Source organism: Heloderma suspectum, chromosome 8 (genome assembly GCF_057233095.1).
Source record: "Heloderma suspectum isolate Gila_16-S chromosome 8, 16-S_ref, whole genome shotgun sequence".
In the NCBI taxonomy this organism is placed as follows: Eukaryota; Metazoa; Chordata; class Lepidosauria; order Squamata; family Helodermatidae; genus Heloderma; species Heloderma suspectum.
In genome coordinates, this window is record NC_139465.1 from 45,210,732 (window position 1) to 45,229,656 (window position 18,925).

The 18,925-nt window shown below is 48.3% G+C and overlaps 1 protein-coding gene across 5 annotated transcripts in view; it reads left to right on the forward strand.

Annotated features, from left to right (window-relative positions):
* The window catches only part of KCTD15 (potassium channel tetramerization domain containing 15), a 100,181-nt gene extending 82,260 nt beyond the window's left edge, over window positions 1–17,921 (forward strand). For 4 of the 5 annotated variants that reach the window (XM_084812225.1, XM_084812222.1, XM_084812223.1 and 1 more), the window contains one exon: window positions 13,590–14,639. In XM_084812225.1, coding sequence (XP_084668351.1) covers window positions 13,590–13,745 — 156 coding nt within the window. In that variant the 3' untranslated portion in view covers window positions 13,746–14,639. Of the gene's footprint in view, window positions 1–13,589 lie in introns of all 5 variants that reach the window. The other variant, XM_084812221.1, reaches the window with a different exon arrangement.
* Window positions 17,922–18,925: the final 1,004 nt, after the last annotated feature.

The following is an 18,925-nucleotide window of genomic DNA, read 5'->3' on the forward strand; positions in this document are numbered from 1 at the left end:
TCAAACTTCACATAAAACCATGAAAGATAGGAGCAAAAAAGCACAAAACCAAATCACAAAATAAGAGCAGCATTAAAATTAAAATTGAAGAGTGATGAACAATAAGGTGAGTAGAAAGAAACAGCCTTGCCAGCCACTCTTGGGGCATCATAGCTTAGGAAGAAATGCTCACAAATTGAATGTGAGTGGGTGGCAAGGCAGGCTGGGACCTCTCCCTGTGCGTAATTCAGAGGTAGACCAGAGGAGAATTCTTTCCAGTGCAGGCTATGCCTATGTTTAAAGTCCAGGTCAAAGTCTCAGCATGATGTTGTCCCAGCAACACAACACAGGAACATAGGAAGCTGCTGTATGGTCCATGGTCCATCTAGCCCAGTATTTTCTTCACCAGCCTTCCCCAACCGGGTGTCCTACAGATATTTTGGATTACAACTGCCATCAGCCCCGGCCTGCGTGGGCAATGGCTGGGGATGATGGGAATTGTCCAAAACATCTGGAATGCACTCAGTTGGGGGAAGGATGGTCTGTACCAGGGGTGTCGAACCTCTTTCAGCCCGAGAGCTGAAATCAGTTTTGGAGATTCCAGTGCTGAGTGTGGCTGAATGCAAAATGGGGTGGGGCAAACCCCCAAAATACCAGCATATTTTAACTTAAAGCTCTTACTGCCAGTAACCAAGCCTTAAGAGAGGCATTTCAACCTTTTAGACATGGGGAAAGCAGAAAAGTCAGGAAACTACTAAATGATCAGTGGTCAGGGAAAACAGGGTGAGGCCAGGGGAAGGGGAAACCCAGAAGGCCATGTTGGGACTCCAGATGGGTTAGATTTGGTTTGCAGGCTTGAGGTTCAACACCCCAATACTAATCGGCAGTGGCTCTCCAGGGTTTCAGACAGGTTTCCAGCCCTACCTGGAGATGCCGGGGATCGAACCTGGCACCTTGAGCATGCAGTTGAGTTGCACCTCAGCACAGCTGACATAGGAGGCTGCCTTATGCCAAGCCAGACCGTTGGTCTGTCTAGCTCCGTATTTTTCTACAGTGGTTCTGCAGAGTTTCAGGCAAGAGTTTCCCCAGCCTTGCCTGGAGATGCCAGAGGCTGGACGTGGGCTTTCTGCAGGCAGAGCAGAGGCTCTGCCACTGGACTTTGGCACACCCTTGTTTGGCTGACGCAGGTGCCCCCAGAGCAGCCGTGATCATGACTCTGCTGCTCATAACTTGGGATTTGCCTCCACGAACACAAATGCAAGTATAGGCTTCTGTCCAGGTGAGGGGGCTCTTGTTGGGCTTGCCATCGTTTTCCTTGCCACCTGAAACGGCACAGGGCTCTAGATCTCATCCACATTGGTCCTTTCTTGGAGAAGCGTGATAGCTGGCTTGCTCTCCCATGTTTCATTTCCCTAACACTCTGGGCCAGCGTGCAGGGGAGTCCTCCGAGCGCATAGGGAGTTGTTCAGTGACGCATTTTGTTCTGTGCACAGGGTCTTGGAGAGACTGCACCTGCCCAGTTCGCGTGTTTTTATCATGCTGGCTCAGTAAAGAAAACCCCTGATGTTAGCATTGGCTTCTTTCACTTAGCCCATGGACTCCTCTGAGGGTCACTTGGCATTCTCTTGCCTTACGTTGTAAATAAGCTGCCACTTTATCCTGCAAGGAAGGGGCTGCTGTGCAGGATTTCTCCTGCAACCACTGCCACGCTGCTGAATTCCGGGGGGGGGGGGGGGGCACAAAAAAAGTCAGCGGGGCACACACTGTCCACAACCCATATGTGGCCCACCCGTGCCTTACAACTAGCAAAGTGATTTCTTTCCTGTTTTTTGTTTGCTTGTTGTGTTTTGGTTTGTTTTTGTAGCACAGCAGCCCACAGCCCTGCTTTAAAAGCTAAAACCCGCTCATTAAATTGGGCTCAGAAACACACTGGCAGCCAACACGGCTGATGCAATATAGGTGAACCAACTGCCTATAATCTCTTTACTATAATCTGTAATATAATCTTTTAATTATAAATGCAAATGGCAGGCCCCATCTTGGAAAAGGAATTCCCTTATTCCTGCCTCACGGGAGGGAGCCCCAGTTCTACAAGGTGTGAGCGGCTCACCTGGCAAACAGTACGTATGTGGTACAGTTATCATGGAGAGCAGCTGCCTTGCAAGAAGCCTTTGGGGCAACTTCACCTGTTGGAGAGTGTGCTAATCATGTAATAAATGTTCAATGCCATGGCTGCTGGCCTGTGGTGTCCCTCAGGGCTCCATCTTACCCCCCTGCTATTTAACATACACATGAAGCCGCTGGGAGAGACTGTCCGGTAGGGATGGACGAAAGTCCCTTACCTGGTCCCGCAGCTGTTTTCGGTGGGGAGGGGAGGCGCTCCGGTTCTCCCCCCGAAATTCTTGGCGGGTGGGGAGGCGCCCCATCCCTCCCCACCGAAATTCTGGCCGGGGGGGAGTGCCCCGTCTCCCCGGCCGCGAAAGAAAAATTAAAGTGTAAAAAAAAAACACAACTGTGATAGGCTACGTAAATCTTTACATAGCCTATCACGGCTAGATTTTCAAAGTCAGCCGTGATAGGCTACGTAAATCTTTACGTAGCCTATCACGGCTGACTTTGAAAATCTAGCCGTGATAGGCTACGTAAATCGTTACATAGCCTACTTTTTTTTTTTTTTTTACTTTTACTGGGAAATGGTGGCGGCGGCAGCCGGTCGGAAGACCGGCCGCCGCCACCACCGAAACGCCGCCGGGACCCTCCGCCGAGAGGGACATTCGCACGAGGTAAGTCCCATCCCGGGGGGGGCAGGGGGGTGTTGGAGAATTTCCCCAGCAATTTCAGGGGGCCGAATGCGTTGGCATTCGGCCTCCCAGAGATTCGTGGAGAAATTCTCCGACATCCCTACTGTCGGGAGTTCTGGGGTTTGGTGCCACCAGTATGCTGATGACACCCAACTCTCTCTCTCTCTCTCTCTCTCTCTCTCTCTCTCTCTCTGTCCTTTCCATCAATATCCAGGGAAGCTGCTCTGGTTCTAAAACGGTGCCTGATGTCAGTAATGGACTGGATGAGGGCAAACAAACTGAAGCTTAACTCGGACAAGACAGAGGTGCTTTCAGTCAGTCCAAAGGCAGATCAGGGAATCTGGATTCAAGCTGTGCTGGGTGGGGTTACGCTCCCCTGGAAGACTCCACCTTGCGGTTTGGGTGTACTCTTGGACTCGGCCCTGAACCTGGATGCCCAGGTCTCGCCAGTGGCCAGGACTGTGTTTGCACAGCTGAGGCTAGTGCAGCAACTGCAGCCGTTCGTAGAGACTTCTGTTCTGGCCATGGCCACGCATGCCTTAGTCACATCCCGTTTGGACTACTGTAATGGGCTCTACGTGGGGCTGCCTTTGAGAAGTGTTCAGAAACTTCAGCTGATCCAAAACACTGCCACCAGACTGTTGACTGGGGCCAGTTATAGAGAGGAGGTGACTCCCTTGTTACATCAGCTTCTGTTTCTGGGCACAGTTTGAAGTGCTGCTTAGGCCCAATACAGCCCTATCTGGCTTCAGACCTGAAAGACTCCCGTGCAAGCCTGCCCAGGTGTTCAGATCTCTGGGCGAGGCCCTTCTGTCGGTCCCGCTGCCGTCAGAGGCCCCCCTGGAGGGGATGCCTGCCAAGGCGGGGCCCCTCTCTGTTGTCCTTCCACTGGCAGACAAAGATGTCTTTATTCAGGCAGGCCTTTAGTATGTACGCTGGTGTGCTGCTGAAGGGGTTTTTAGCTGGTTGGGTGCTATTTCTTTTTATTGCTGTGCTTCTAATTATGTGTTTTAGTTGATTTCTTTTTATGTTCTAATTGAGATTCTGTTTTTAACCTGTATTTTACTATTGCTAGCAGCCTTGAGCACCATTTTTGGTGGAAAGAGGGGATGTGAATTTGATCAATAAGTAAACAAAAATGGTAACGTGTAGTTCGGCCCTAATGCAAGGAGGTCGATGCATTGCTGGGAAGGACGTAGCAGTCCAGTCTCTTCCGCTAGATCGGGGGTGGGCAATTTGTAGCTCCCTGGAAGTTTTGGCCTACAACTCCCATCAGCCCTAGCCAGCCTAGACAATGGTGAGGGATCACGGGATGTGTAGGCCAAAACATTTTGAGGGCCACAGATCGCCCAACCCATCCTTGAGACATGTCTGTTGTTTCCAGCTCTTCCATGCCAGTAAGATGGGGCACCTGGCAGCAGTTTCCAGGGGGCTGGCATCCTTCCACTTGCAGTGGGGCCAGCTGCTGCCTCCCCCCTCTCCTCCCACATTCCTGACATCTGCCTCTGCTCTCCAAGGAGGCCAGCAAGGCAGGCCTTCCTCTGTGCAGAATGCCAGCACATGATGGCAGGATTTTTTTCCTAGGTTTATCATTTCCCCCACCAATGCCACCACATTTGCTTTTCCCAGTTCCTGTAATTATTTGCCTCTCAGTGTCTTTTTTTCCTCATAGGCACTGCGTTCTTTCTCCCTCTGGTTCTTACACTTTCTAACACAGAGAAAGGATACAAGATTGGGGCAAAAGTCAGGGAAGCTTGGCAGATGTTTGCTTCTTAGGACACCACCGAGTCACTGTGTCCCAAGGCCTGCCAGTGGCTGCAGGGCTAAAAGACGTGGCTAGAAGAGATCAGTGCTCAGCTGTGCCCTGCCTGCCTGCTTTGGGAAGCCAAAGCGACTCTTGGAAGGGGAGGCCTTTTGTTCCCAGCCAAAAGCCCGAGCAGAGCAAACTGTGGGTAGATGAGTCGTGGGACTGAAAATGGGGGGGGGGTCTCCTCTGGCAAACCTGACGATCTAGGCCGTGCGAGGTGATTCTCTAGGTCAGAAGTGCAGCTCCTGGGCAAAGCCAGGAGAAGAAAACCTGCCCCATGCACACAGAACATTTCAGTGCATGCAGGGACTGGACTGGAGGCAAAGATGGAGATGGTGCACATTTCTTTGTATACTTCCTCTTTTCCCATCCTACTTAATGCACCCTATTGTGAGTTCAAGCACTTCTTGTAGCTACATTGCATGTTTACTTAACAGGGTGCCCCAGAAGGGATTCTTTCACCCAGCCATGCCCAACCTGGTGCGCTCCTGATGTGATGGACTGCAATGCCCATCTTTCCTAGCCAGCATGGCCATTGGCTGTGGATGATGGGAACTGCAGTCCAACCCAGCTGGAAGACCCCAGGTCAGGGAAAGCTGCCTTAGATAGTATAGATCCCACAAAACCCTCAGACTGGGATTCTCCACAAGTGGCATATATTGGGGAGGTGGGGCGGGGGGAAGGAGCTGTACTCGCCAAGTGAAAGGCAAACTCCTGGAATTAATCAGCTTAGTGGAGCTTGTTAAAACAAAGGCGCACAGAGAGCAGTGAGTATCACATTAAGCTCTTTCTGCCTTTTTCAGTTCTTTGCACTTGGAACGTTCATGTTCTTGCAGTGTGGTGGTGTACGGGAAAAACTGGAGGCTAAAATGTCAGGGTCCCTGGTATTGGATACCTAGGCGCACTTTCTTCAGACAGACTCAGCTTGGCCCCAATGTTGTAGGTGAGGTTCCTTGGGGGACCAAGGTAGGGTGTTCACATTCACTCAGATTTACCTAAATTCTACAAATAAAGTTTAAAACAAAGACATAAGCTAAATGCATTTAGTAAAGGAAGAAAAAGAAAGCTTAACAAACACACAAACCTTCAGCCAAGCCAGGCGTTAACCCCTCTTATATGCACCATATCTTACCCCTTAAACTCTAAATTCCCCATACCCCATATTGTACCCAAATGCTAATGGGGCAAGGAAAATCTACTGTGTTAGAAACTTACTTAGATGTCATATGTAAACTGATAAGAGATGTCTTAATAACCTTCCAGCTGTCTCTTCTTTATAAGGAAACGAGGTAAGGGGCCATAGACAAGAACACGTTGTGGTTTGGGATTGTTGACCACCTAAAAAGGAGAACTAAGGCTCAGAAAGGAGTAAATACCTTACATCAGGGAGGGAGGTGATTTTGGGGACAAAAGGCTGGACTTTCAGGGAATAGGATGACCTATAATGTGATGTGGACCAGTAGATGTAAAGGTTTTAGAATATATAGTAAGAAGGAGTTCACCAAGTTTAGAAGAGTATTTAAGTCCATTTCTGTTCTGTCCCCCAGTTTCTGTTCTTCCAAAGAGGCATCTGGCTGGTTACCATTGGAAACAGAATACTTGGACTCTGATCCAGCCAGGTTCTTCTTAGGTTCTTAAGCACTGGGTTTTCATTGTATTTGAGGACACTGTGTTTGCCCTGGGCCAGCACTTCTAGCATGCATGCTCGGACTGCAGCACACACACAAAATGCTCTCATACTCTCCAGCATTGCCATGAAGGGGCAGATGTGTGAGTAGGGAGGGACAGATCTCTCATCCCCTGTCTTGCCAAGATTGTTGGGTTTTTCAGGTCAAACTCATTTCATCCCATTTCTGCACAAGCCTGTGATGTTTTGTTTTATTTTTTAAAACATGTTTTTTTTTAAAAAATGCAGAAATTCATGTGCACATTTCATAATATACACATTTTTGTGTGCATTTTTAAATGCATGCAGCTGTGTGTGTGCATTTTAGAAATGTATGCATTTTTTAAATGTACAGATATTTTTGAATACAGTTTTTGTTTTAATGAAACTCATCACAATCTCAGAAATGTAGGGATTTGCGAAAGCAAATTGTGTTGGGGTCTGGGATGTATGAATTGGGTTGGTCCATTTTTAAAAACTCGGAGTGGATTTCTCACATATCCCTGTGTGTGAGGAGAGCATTTCTGCAATGGAAGAGCCCTTGCCTTGCATGCAAACGGTCCCAGGTTCCATCCTTGGCCTGTCCTCCAAGTAGGACTGGGAGAGATGCTTATCTGTAAGCAAAAACAGCACTCCAACCTTATAGAATGGGGGGAAACTGCACCAGTGATGGGAAGCCACCAAACAATAGATGGTTAGCGGGGGAAAGCGGGAACCACCGGGTGACATGGTGAAGGGGGCGTGGCCATCTGGGAAACCCTGGAGGGCAGGGTTGGGACCCCAGGTGTGCTGAGGTTCTACACCTCTGCCTCAAGCAACAGGCTTAGCATATGGAAATGGGTTCTCCAATAAAATGGTGCTACAACTGGCAGTTGCATGAGATCTTGTCTGCATGGGATAGATGGAAGAGGAGCATGGCCTTTCTGCCAGGCTGAGCTTTGCTGCCTTTTAATAATAATAACAACAAGAAGTAGGCTAGTTAAAATAACTAGCTTATAGAGTCACCAGCACCATCCAGGGCTGTCCGTTTGGCATGAGAGTAGCGTGTGCTGCCTCCCATTTTCCTTCCTCTGTATTCACCTGTGATGAGAGTGCAGGTTTGACACTGAGCTGTTCGGGGGCAGGCAGCCTGGCGCGCTCCAGATGTTTTGGACTACGGCCCCCATAATTCCTGATGGCTGGCTGGGGTTGATGGGAGTTGTGGTCCAAAACATCTGGAGGGTGGCAGGTTGCCTGCTTCTGGCCTAATTCTTCTCTTGGCTTCTGCGGCTCGAGGATTTGCCTCCTTTAACACTACTTTAAATGGTGGTTTCGTTGGGCAGCTCTGGTGGGAGTAGAAGGGTGACAAGGTGGGTTGTAGTTCATGATGCCCTTGTTGTTTATTGGGATATTGTGAATGTTGTTTTGTTTTTTAACTGAATGGTTGTTTTTGTTGTTTTACCTATGAAAGTTTGTTCATAGATTTATTGTGGCATTTTATTCTTGGACAGTTTCTCACATTGTTTGCTTGTCTTTTGATTTGAGTGCATTGGTTTTTCTATGATGCTTAATTGCTTCTTCTTGGAGGAAAAAGCGGAGTACAAATGTATTTATTTATTTTTATTTACAAAATATTTATATACCGCTCCACATCTAAACAGATTCCGGAGTGGTGAACAATAAGAGATAAAATAATAAAAATAAAAAGAGTAAAACACCATATTAAAATTATACTTTTTAAAAAACGTGCCAATAAAAACCATGACTGGTTAGTTAAAGAAGGCTTCTTGAAATAAAGATGTTTTCAGGAGGTGCCAGAAACAACACAGCACTGGTGCCTGCCTGACCTCCAGAACCAGGGAGTTTCATAGAAAGGGGGTCACCACACTGAAGGCTCTTCTCCAGGTGGACTCCAGTCAGGCTATAGGTCCATGCGGAACCTCCAGGAGCACCTCACCCAGTGACCAGGTGGGCTGGTAAGGGAGAAGACTCCCAGCTATCCTGGCCCCAAGCTGTTTGGGGCTTTATACACCAGAAGTATAACCGTAAACCTGGCCCAGTAACACATAGGCAGCCAGTGCAGTGCCCTCAGCAAAGGAGCTGGATGCTGAGAAGGGGCAGCTCCTGACAACAGCCGAGCCACTCCGTTCTGCACTAGCTCCAGCTTCCGGAGCAGCCCTAAGGGAAGCCCCACATAAAGCTAATGTAATGGCCACTGGGGTGGGGCTAAAGTTGCTTCCTGCCCCTGCTTGTTCCCACCCATAAAGAACTTCCCTGAGAACTTGGTTATAGGGTAGCTTATACATCAGCCTTCCCCAACCTGGTGCCCTTCAGATGTGTTGGACTACAACTCCCACCATCCCCAGCCACCATAGCTGATGGCCATGTTAGGTGGGATGGTGGGAGTTTTAGTCGAACATGTCTGTGGGGCGCCAGGTTGGGGGAAGACTGTTACAAACATTTGAAATAACCCAAGCCCACTCCAAGCTGCAGTGCTGCACTCCCACTTGACTGTGACAGAATGCTGGACCATTGTGACCAGCCAGTGTGCACTGGCACTGATACATCTGGAGGCAGTGGTGTAGCAGAGCCAGGACTCCCAGGGATGCCACACCAGCCCTTTTTTATTAGCAGGGGCGCTGCTGCTCCCTCAGAGTTCCCTGTCCCTTCTGAGCTTAGCTGCAATCCTCATAGCAGCCGGGTGGAAATACTCCCCTTCCCTGTTGTAATGCCACGTGTTTGGGGGTGGCCTGGTCTTTAATGGGCAATTAAAACCCATTAGCGTTACAAAAGACCTGCTCCCTGTGGAGATGGAAACTGCTGGAAGTGATACGGATCAATACAGGTGCTTAAATTCTTGGACTCTCCTTGGAGGTGTCAAGAGCACCTGAACTTCAAAATGTCCCACTGTACCACCGTGGCGATGCAGTAGCCTCGGTCAGTGAGGCGCTTTGCAGGGTAAGCAAGCTGCGGAGTGCAGGCCCCTGTCCCAAAGCACTCGCCATCTGACTTTCAACCCAGACCAAGGAAAGCCAGGGGCAAAAAAGGTAGGAAAGGCAGTGGTCCAAAGGGATATGAACATGAGGAAATGCAGTTGCATGTACTTTGTTGCAGGCTTCATTGCAGTTCAGGATGAAAGCCCCATGGCGGGGAGCGGGTAGGCTTTTAGGAAAGATTTGAAGGGAGAGAGAGGATGCTTCTAGATGGTGCCCAGACATTGCTCTGTGCTATAAGCCATGCGCGGAATTACAGTTGATTTTCCACACCTTGAAGGGGATGCAGTGTTTTTAATTTGTGTGTGTTCCATCCACATCCCATTCCTTTTTATTTAAGTGATAACTAAATGTGATATTAAGTGATACTCAGTTGTGTGTGTGTGTGTGTGTGTGACTTCCATAGCAGAGGATGTGTGCACCCTTTCTCCCACCCCTGCTCTCTATTTTTTTTAAATATGAATAGGTGAGGTGGGGCAACCCCTTCTAAGTCTCTCCCCTCTCCTCTCTTCTTGCTGCTGCCTTGTCATCTAGTTAAAGGGAGAAAGGCTTAACTGTTTTTAGTTTTGTTATGGAGCACAGCACCTGAGGAGGAGGGGGAAGGGGGTGTCCAGTTGGTCAGTCTCTGTCTCCCCTCGGATTTGCAAGACATCCCCGGACTGTCACGGCACCGTCCCTTCAGAGGGCAGAGTCAGAGTGGTATCAGTCAAATGGTGCTGTGGGAAAAGTAATGGTGCCCAGGTAAGAAGCCTAGAGCCTCCCCACATGTCGCCGCCAAACCACGCCTCTTTTAAAAAGATGTAGAGTAACACAGCCGACTTACACACCTGTAGATATTGCGCTGCTCTTCCATTCTTTTTCATTTAAAATCAGACTTTTTATGTTATGAGGAAAGAAAGAAGGACCATGGAGGAAACACAGGGGAGCCAGCCACTACTCAGTGTGGACGCCCTGTAAAAAGTGGGGGTGCTTCCAGATGGGGTGTCCCTAATGCTACCAATCCAAAGTCGCTGTGTAGCCCTTCTGTCTTCTCCCTTTATGGCGGTTTTCCAGGGAGAAAAAGATGAAAGTAGTGGTGGAAAAGCACAGGAGGGCTACAAATGGACGACAGCGTTGTCTGGAGGCACACACAAATTCCACAAGTGAGGTAGTGGAGCTGATCAATAAAAGGCCCATCTGGAAGCCCCCCGTGTGGATGAGGCAATTCTGGCATTAACGCCTCGCTCGGAAGTGGCCAGAGAAGCATGTGCAGGCGGCCTCCCTCGTGCAATTCCAGTCCCACCCCCTCTGTCATTTCTCCTGGCCCCATCTTCCACATCCGGGGTTTTGCACCTCAGGCCCAGGGTCCAAATCTGGTCTATCTCGGGTCCCAATCCGGCCTGCTGGGATTCCCCAGGACTCACACCCCTTCTCCTGGCCGCCTCCCCTTTCCCCAACCACAGAGCATTTGGTGGCTTCCTGGCGTTTGTGCAGCCCCCCCCCCCCCGCCGCCGCTGCCATTCTAAAAGGTTGAAATGCCTCTCCGGAGGCTTAGGGACTGGCAGCGAGAGCTTTAAGCTAAAATACGCTGGGGTCTGTTACTCTGGACCCCTCTCCTTGTGGTTTTTGCCCCTCCCACTACTGAGTGGAAGTGGGCAACAGGGACATGACAGAGGGGCTGGTGCTGGCCAGAACAGGCCCTCTCTCCTCCCCTCACGCCGGGGGAATGCCTGCACAGACCAGAGAGGAGGGCATTCCAGGCCCGCGTAGGCCTTTTACAGAGGACGGTCCTCTCTTTGAAGGGCTGCCAGAGGGCCGTCCTCTCTTCGGAGGCATCCTTTGCTTGAAAAGCTGCCCTCTTCCCTTCTGGTTTAACAACAAAGAACCAAAGGTAAAGGATGGTTGTGCATCCACAGTTAGTACCTGGATGGGCAGGTACACAAAGCACCTGGTCGCAGTCCCCTGCACAATGGTGTGATGTACTCTATTTCTATTTGAACTATAATAATTCTTTCTAAATGTGCATCTATGCATACAGGTTAGCATGTGCACATTTTATGCCCGCCGGGCTCCTCTTTTGTTCTCTTTTGGGGTGTTTCATAACTGACCTTCCCAGACCTACGGGAAAGCAGGGAAGACTGGGAGCAGAAGAGGCTGGGGTGTTGGGAGACCGGGGCTCCAGAAAGGCCCCCACCAGTCTGCTGAAAGCCCCTCCCCTCCTGTCTGCTTTCTCTAACTTTCTGCAACTCAGCAACACCTGGGGTGAGCCTAGCCTGGCCTGGCCCCATGCTAGCTTGGGGCTCCAGAGGGGCATGCAGTTGTGCCGAGCCTTGGGAGGGTGCTTGAGCCCCTTTGACGCCCGGGGTGACGTCGCAGACAAAGGGCCCTCCTGCAGGGGCAGTTTGTGAGCACAGATTTTGACGGGCAACCCAGGCCAGCCCACATCTGAGGGCCTGTAGAGGTAGTGGAACTGAAGAACACAGGCAGGGATATAAACACATGCACATTAATTGTGCCCAGCCAAGAAGAGCAATCTGATTGAGAGGAAGGACCCTTAGAAACGGGAATATATACACACCCAATGAAGAAGATACCCATAGATGCTTGCAGCTTTTTCCTCCTTGTGATGTTGCATATTAATGATGAGTTATGGCCTCATTCTATTATGACTGAAGTCCCAGCATTGCTTTTCCTTAAGAGGTAGCATCAATATCACTACCAGCCAGTATTTTACTCCATAATGTACTGAACTGCCCTGCAGAATGCTTGTTTGTTTGATTAATATTTGGTTTTTCTGCAGAGGTTTGCTGTAAGCAAGACTTTAATCACACTGTAGTCATTTAGGAATAAGTTATAGAATTATCGCTGCATAATACGCTGGGAGATCCTGAAAGACCAAAATGTATCATGGAGATTCTAGCCAGCTCTCGGGGGCCCTTTTGCCATCCTTGGACTTCTGTGGATCACGAAACCCAAACATTTTTTCAACAGAGCAGTCCAGATAATGCCCATCCACCCGCGGAAAGCTGAGATGGCCCTGAAAAAGAAAAGTGAATATGGTTGAATCGAGGAGATCCAAGTTCAAATCCCCATTCAGCTATGGACAAAATGGGCAGCATTTGATAAGCTGCCATCTCTCTGCCTCAGTTTCCCCATAATGTTTTCTTGCTTCACAGGGTTGGTGTTTGGATCACCCTTCCCCAGCCTGGTGCCCTCCAGATATTTTGACTACAACTTCCAAGATTTCTACCCATTGCCCATGGTGGCAGGGGCTGCTGGGAGTCCAAAACACCTGAAGGGTACCAGGTTGGAGAAGCCTGGTCTGGATGAACATGAAGCCTTGGCAGATACCCACAGCATTAGGGGAAAAGTGAACTGCAAATTGCCTTGTCTAATGTTGTATTCTGTTGCACATATAAAGCTGCTTAAGGGTGAAACTAGGTGTGACAAAAGGCTCCCCAAAAGCAACAGGACAATTTGAGTTGTGGGGAGGGGGCTTAGATTTTTGCCCTTCACTGATTCCCCAGCTGAAAGACCACCTTCCCCATATGAACCTGGCAATAGTTTAAAATCTTCAACTGTCCTTCTGCAGGTCCCACCACCAAGAGAGGTTATGTTGGTGGGAACACGGGGCAGGGCCCTCCCTGAGGCAGCACACGCACGCACAGAACTCTCTCCCTGAGGAAGTTAGGCTGGCCTCATCTTTGTTCAGTTTTAGGCAGGCTGTTAAAACATTTTTGTTCTGTGTGGCTTTTTAGTATTTTAAGAATGAGGGATGCACTTCCTCACCATGCTTCCCTGGGAGTGTCAGGTGGTTCATGCCAGTATCCTTGTGGCTTCTCAAGGCATCTTGGGCCAAGCAAGCTGTTGGGGTCAGGAAAACGTCCTGGGGGTGGCCATTTTGCATCGCTATGCCTATTTACCAGGAACTAAAACTTACAGGACTCAGTGGCATTACTTTGGATCAGGTGTGTTGAGCCTCTTTCGGCCCGAGTGCAGAACTCCATTTTGGAGAAGCTCTCAGGGGCCACATTCCAGCACTGGGAGGGGCCAAATGCAAAGCGGGTGGGGCCAAAATGCCAAAAGCACCAGCTTACTTTAGCCTTGAGCTCTTCCTGCCAGTAGCTCAGCCTCAGGAGAAGCATCTGAGCCTTTTGGAGTAGGGAAAAAGCTGCGCAAAAGCCAGGAAACCACCAAATGATTGATGGCTGGGGGAAAGGGGTGGGGCCAAGGGAGGGGGCATGGCCACCTGGGCAACCCAGAGGGCCAGATTTGGACCCTGGGCCTGGGGCGCAGCCTTTCTGCTTTGGATCGTTCATGCTCACAGGCACATTTTAGACGGAGCCTTACCCAATATTAACTCTGCTTTTTTAAAAAAAACACAGGTCCTTGAACGGTTGTTCCAGAAGGGATTTAGTGTGGCTGCATCCTGCGGTGGAGGCGTGGATTCCTCTCAGTTCAGCGAATATGTGCTATGCCGTGAGGACAGAAGACCACAGCCCAACACCACAATCAGAATAAAGCAAGAGCCCCTGGACTAAAGGCCTCCCCTTCCCCTCCTTTGTGAACGTAGGCGTGTCTAATAGTCCCTCGTTTAATAGTCCCACTAAGGATTTGCAAAACAGTATTACACAGGTGACTCTGGGGTTGCCAGTTATTTCTGAAACTACCTGTCACATCGCCGGCCATGAACTTCATTTGAATGCGGCGGCGGCGACAAATAACTTCACTTGTTTTCTTCGTCACTCTCTGCGCGTGCTCAGCCACCTGAACTTTTGTGGGGTTGTCCTCTCGACAGAACAGCCTGGTGTGTGGAGAAGAGGCAACGCTTCAGTGAAGGACTGACCGTGGGTTGGACTTCAGTGGAAAGTTCACTAAATTGACTTTTCATTCATGTAATTTGAATATGTCCATTGAAGGAATACATCAGCCAGCTTTCTGGAGGCCTGGCACCTCCTCCCTCATGGGGGGGGGGGGACATGGGACACGGGAGTTGCCAAAATGAAGCTGGTATTGTGCTGAGCGCCTTCCTCCCTAGTTGAATGCCATCTTTGACCCATCCTAACCTATCAGACATGCTTTTGCATCTCCATTTGTTACCCACGATCCTTCTATGATTTCCTTTGTTCATTGTATCAAATGGCTTATTTTTCTACGACGCCTCCAATTGTCCGTGTACAGAAGCAAACTCAAACGGGGACCAATCCATATTCTTCTGGTGCTGAGCTCTTCTCAAAGCTTTCTCAGTCCCACAGTCAATCCACCTTTGAGAGAAATGGGGATTGCACAGCAGTAATGTTGATGTGTTTCTCCCACAACTGGCGAGAGTTTTGACTGCAGCAGAATGTTGGCAAATTTCCAGAAATGGAGACTCAAAGAAAGTTCTGAAACAAGGTTGCTTAGCATTAAACAGGCCCTGCCATGGAGCCCAAGTTAAGACTGTGGTGTTCTTTCATTCCTCTTAGATTTTAAATTTTGGGGTCATCAAAAAAGGAAAAATTGGCACTGCAGCTTCTACCCAATTTTCACATGTTTTTAAAACATTCTGTATAATCTGTGGAAGGATGACACACCAACACAACACTCATACTGGCTGGATCAGACCACGGTCTTGCAGGTTATCTCTCTTTGTGATGCATTGTCTTCTTTAAGCGAATGCTTTAAATAACTCTTAGTTTGGGGCTCGGCATTCCTTCACTCACCTTCTCATCACCCAGTAGAAGTAACAGTTCAGCTTGCAAGTATGGTGACATAAGCTCTGGGGACACAGCAAAGGAGTGTACAATCAGTGTGCAGAATGGGAGAGCCCTCACCCACTAGCCCAGCTCCAGACCTCTGCTCAGGACCAAATTACACTCTGTGTTAAATGGGCCACTTAACTTTCGTGTAAGCATGCAGGGCCGTGAGTGGGATCAGGACTGCTGCATACAGGTATGGGGGTTCAATCTTTCCCATCCTAAATGCCCCCCACCCCAGCAGGGAGGGAGGAAAGAAAGAAAGAGAGAGAGAGAGAGAGAGAGAGAGCAAGCAAGCAAGCAAGCCCCAATGGAGGTTTTCTTTCTTTCATCCCCACATGCTGGGGTGAATTTCAGTGGGTGGTGTAACCACCCAACATACCCACCGATGGTGGTCCTAATTCAGACTGAGGCCCTGCAAGTTCACACTACAATAAACTAAGTTAACATCAGCGACAGACTACACATTCAACACCGCATGTAGTTTAGTCCTCATTAATTAATTAATTGGGTGTTATGAGCAGAGCCCGTGTGCGGGACGCACCATCAATGTCCTTAATAGGCTCTGTCTACAAGTCCTCATAGACACAAGGGAGGCAGAGCCATCACTGCCGTCTGCTTTTCACCAACTCATGTTGCTTGCATATACATTTTTAGCTGAACGGGGCTATAAAATGGCAGGATTGGAAATTACTTTCAATGCTTTTTTCTGTATGGGTAAACTTCTTGAAGAAGCCTTTTTTTAAAGAATGCGGAAACGTACAGTCACTTTTGATGTAAAGTTTTGAGCTAAGAGATTACCTCATAAAGTAATCATATGAGCACCTACCAGGGGTGTTGCTAGGCACTGAGAAGATTCAGGCCCTAGGCTCATAGGACACAAAGCTGCATAAAATCTGCATATGCTGATTTACGTCTATATATGCCAATTTAGAAATACTACGATTTCTTTAAATTTGGCAGGAGGCAGAATCCGACAATATCTCATCCAAATCCTCTCAAATAAAATACATAAATCCTTCAATTAATTTGCACTCTGGCCCAGATCATCCTAAACCAATGAGGATTATTTTTTCCTTAAGCTTAATTGCCATGCAGGGGAAGATGTTTTTGTGGGGGGGGGGAGGGGATGCCTCATATGAGAAGGGCAAAGTTAACTCTTCCCAGCTCCAGTCTCCCTTGAAAATTGCCCCCTGCATTGGCCTTAAAGCTGGCACCAAAGGGCACCCAGCTCTCTGCGAAATACATCCAGGGCCCTAGGAAGTAGATTTGGGGCCCAGGCCTAGCAATTCCCCTGGCACCTACTCAAGAAAACATTACCTGGGGCATTACTTATCCATGCAACTTTGATGGAGATAGATCCATCAAATGGATCTGCCAGAAATCTTGGTTCTGATTTATGGATCAAACAAAGAATTATTTTCCTTGTGTCACCAGCTGCTGCTTAGGCGACCCCTTAAAAAAGCTGGCCTTTGAGCATGAAGTGCTTACATCGGAAGGGCACTCTGTCATAAATGCTGAACTTCCAAACTTGAGTAAGGTTTATATCAGTTTAAGTATCATGGCCCAAAAAATCCTTTGGATTGTTGTTTGGGGAGTGAGCCGAGAGTCCTCTGTTTGAGATCCCTAACTTCTCCCCTCTTCCTTCCCAGAATGATACCTCCCAAGGCTCTCTGTGGAGAGAGACCAGGGTCTAACTAGTTCAAGCCTGCAGCGTACAAGTATCCTAACCATGAGATGCTGATACAAACCACTGAGAACGGGTGGCCAACACACAAGCCACATGCGGCCCCCTGGGCCTTTTTGTGAGCCCCCATCGGCACTGCTGAATTTGATGCCGTGGTAGCAAAGCAACCCAGCAATTCTTCTTGAAAACAAGGTGCACAGGGAGCTCGTGTGCTGCTTTCGAGGAAAATCACTTTGTTGCCACTCCACCAAATTTTGGTGGCAAATGCAGTGGCAGTGGGGTGTGGCGGGGGGAGGGCAATGTGGCTCTCGACCCCTAGATGTTGCCCACCCCTGATTTAGAAGAAAAGACAAAGGACTGACAAATACTAAATTATTTCTTGTCTATAATTTGCAAACAAAGCATCAGTTATGGTGGAAATTGTTCTCTGGCTGAAATAGGCTATTCTGATTCCATCCCTGAAGTTCAAGGTGCACAAACCACCAGGGACTTGCCCAAGCATCATTCCAGGGTTCAGCGGCTCCCTTCCATGGCACCTTTTGATTTCAGTGCTGCTTAAGGAGATGTCGCGTTCTTTGTCAAATGCCAGGCATAGAAGCTGGCAATGCCACCAACTTCTGTAGCTGTGCTTCTAACAGCAATTCGATCAACAGCCGTGATCATCTTGATCTCCTCCTCTCCTTCCCGTGAAAAGTGTCACTTGCTGCTTTATTGCTGCAGATGAAGTTGCTGTTGAAGGCCCAAAAGCAGTTTTATTTTTCTGGTCATTTGACAAGCCTAGCTTTGCATTATCACCAGCCATGGTTGGATCCAGATTTAATCATACTTAAGAGTAAACCCATTGGAATCAATGGGACTCCAGTTTAGGCATGACTAGGTTAAGTCCCATTGATTTCAACATGCCTAAGTAAATCTGGAGTCTTATTGATGCAGCTTGAAGTTGAGTCTCCAGATCCACTCGTCGCATTTACAAGTCTACTGAAAAGCTATTGGCCTCCATCACCTATGCAGAACAATGGCTGCACCAGCAGATAAATCTGGCAGCATCAAATATGTCTATTTAACAACTTTTCTACTTTTATGGCACTTGAAATGAAATGGCCACGTCCTAAGGCCATCACTTTTGTATGTAAGATACCTGTTGAATTGTATAGTACTGTATACATTTAATATTGTACCCCCCCTGCCCTCACCCCGGACTTTGCAAAACTGAAAACCATTCATGTGTTTACAGACAATTCTTTGCTGTTTGTCATATCACAGACATTCCCATAAAGTCAAAAAAGTCAGATATGGAGGAATCTTACCTTGCTTTCTTCATTTGTCAGCCAAGGATTGGATCCAGGATCAGCCTTCTGCAAGAGGAGGGGACCTTCCATGAGAGGAAGAGCTCTGCTCGCAGAAAGTCCCTCTGCCCGATTTTGGGGAATCCCCCTCCCCCCATACCACAACTCACCCCATTTGGCAGGGTCTCCTGACTCCTTCTGTAGCATTTTCAGGGGGCTGGAGGGGCTGCTGTGAGAAGGAGGGAGCAGGAAAGTCCACTTCCATCAGCACAATTGATCCAGCAGAAATCTAGATCCAACTCAAAGTTTGGAAGGTTGGCTTGATTTACCTCTGGGCACACGCTGGCCTGTTCTTCTGCATGATCCAGAGTATAACTGTGCTGTTGCACATTCTTCATTTCAGTGGTGCTTGCACAAGAGGACTTCTGGGCGAATCATGCCCTTTGACCTTTTACATAACTAAGCAATGCTTTGTGTCGTTTGTTTCCCCAGAAAATTAAATGGATTCATTTACATCAAGTTCTTTAGTTTGAGCTCTTTCCACTAAGCCAACAAAGAACCTGTCCTGTGTACATCCTGCATAAACGGACAGAATGTGTCTGTAAGATGTGGGTTGTACCTCTTGCGTCTCCTGATGTTGTTATTTGGGGGCATGGAGATCTGAAAAACAACACTAGAAGGGAGCAACACAGTTCAAGCCAGTTCAGATCTGAACTTAGAACTTTGGTACATTTTTAAATTTTTTTAACTGTACCCAAATTTTTGAGCCAAAGGAACAAATAACCTTGTGGCATCATAAAGAGTAACACACTTATTACTAGAGTCCACTTATAGCAAACAGACTCCATTTAATCAGAACTGAGGACAACGCTCCATGTGCCTGATGAAGTCCATAAATCTTATGGCATAATACATTCATCTTTAAGGAGCTGCAAGATATTTCTTGTTTGTACTCAAAATTTATTGTTGCACAATTAATATTTTTATGGCACTCTACAACATGACTATGCAAT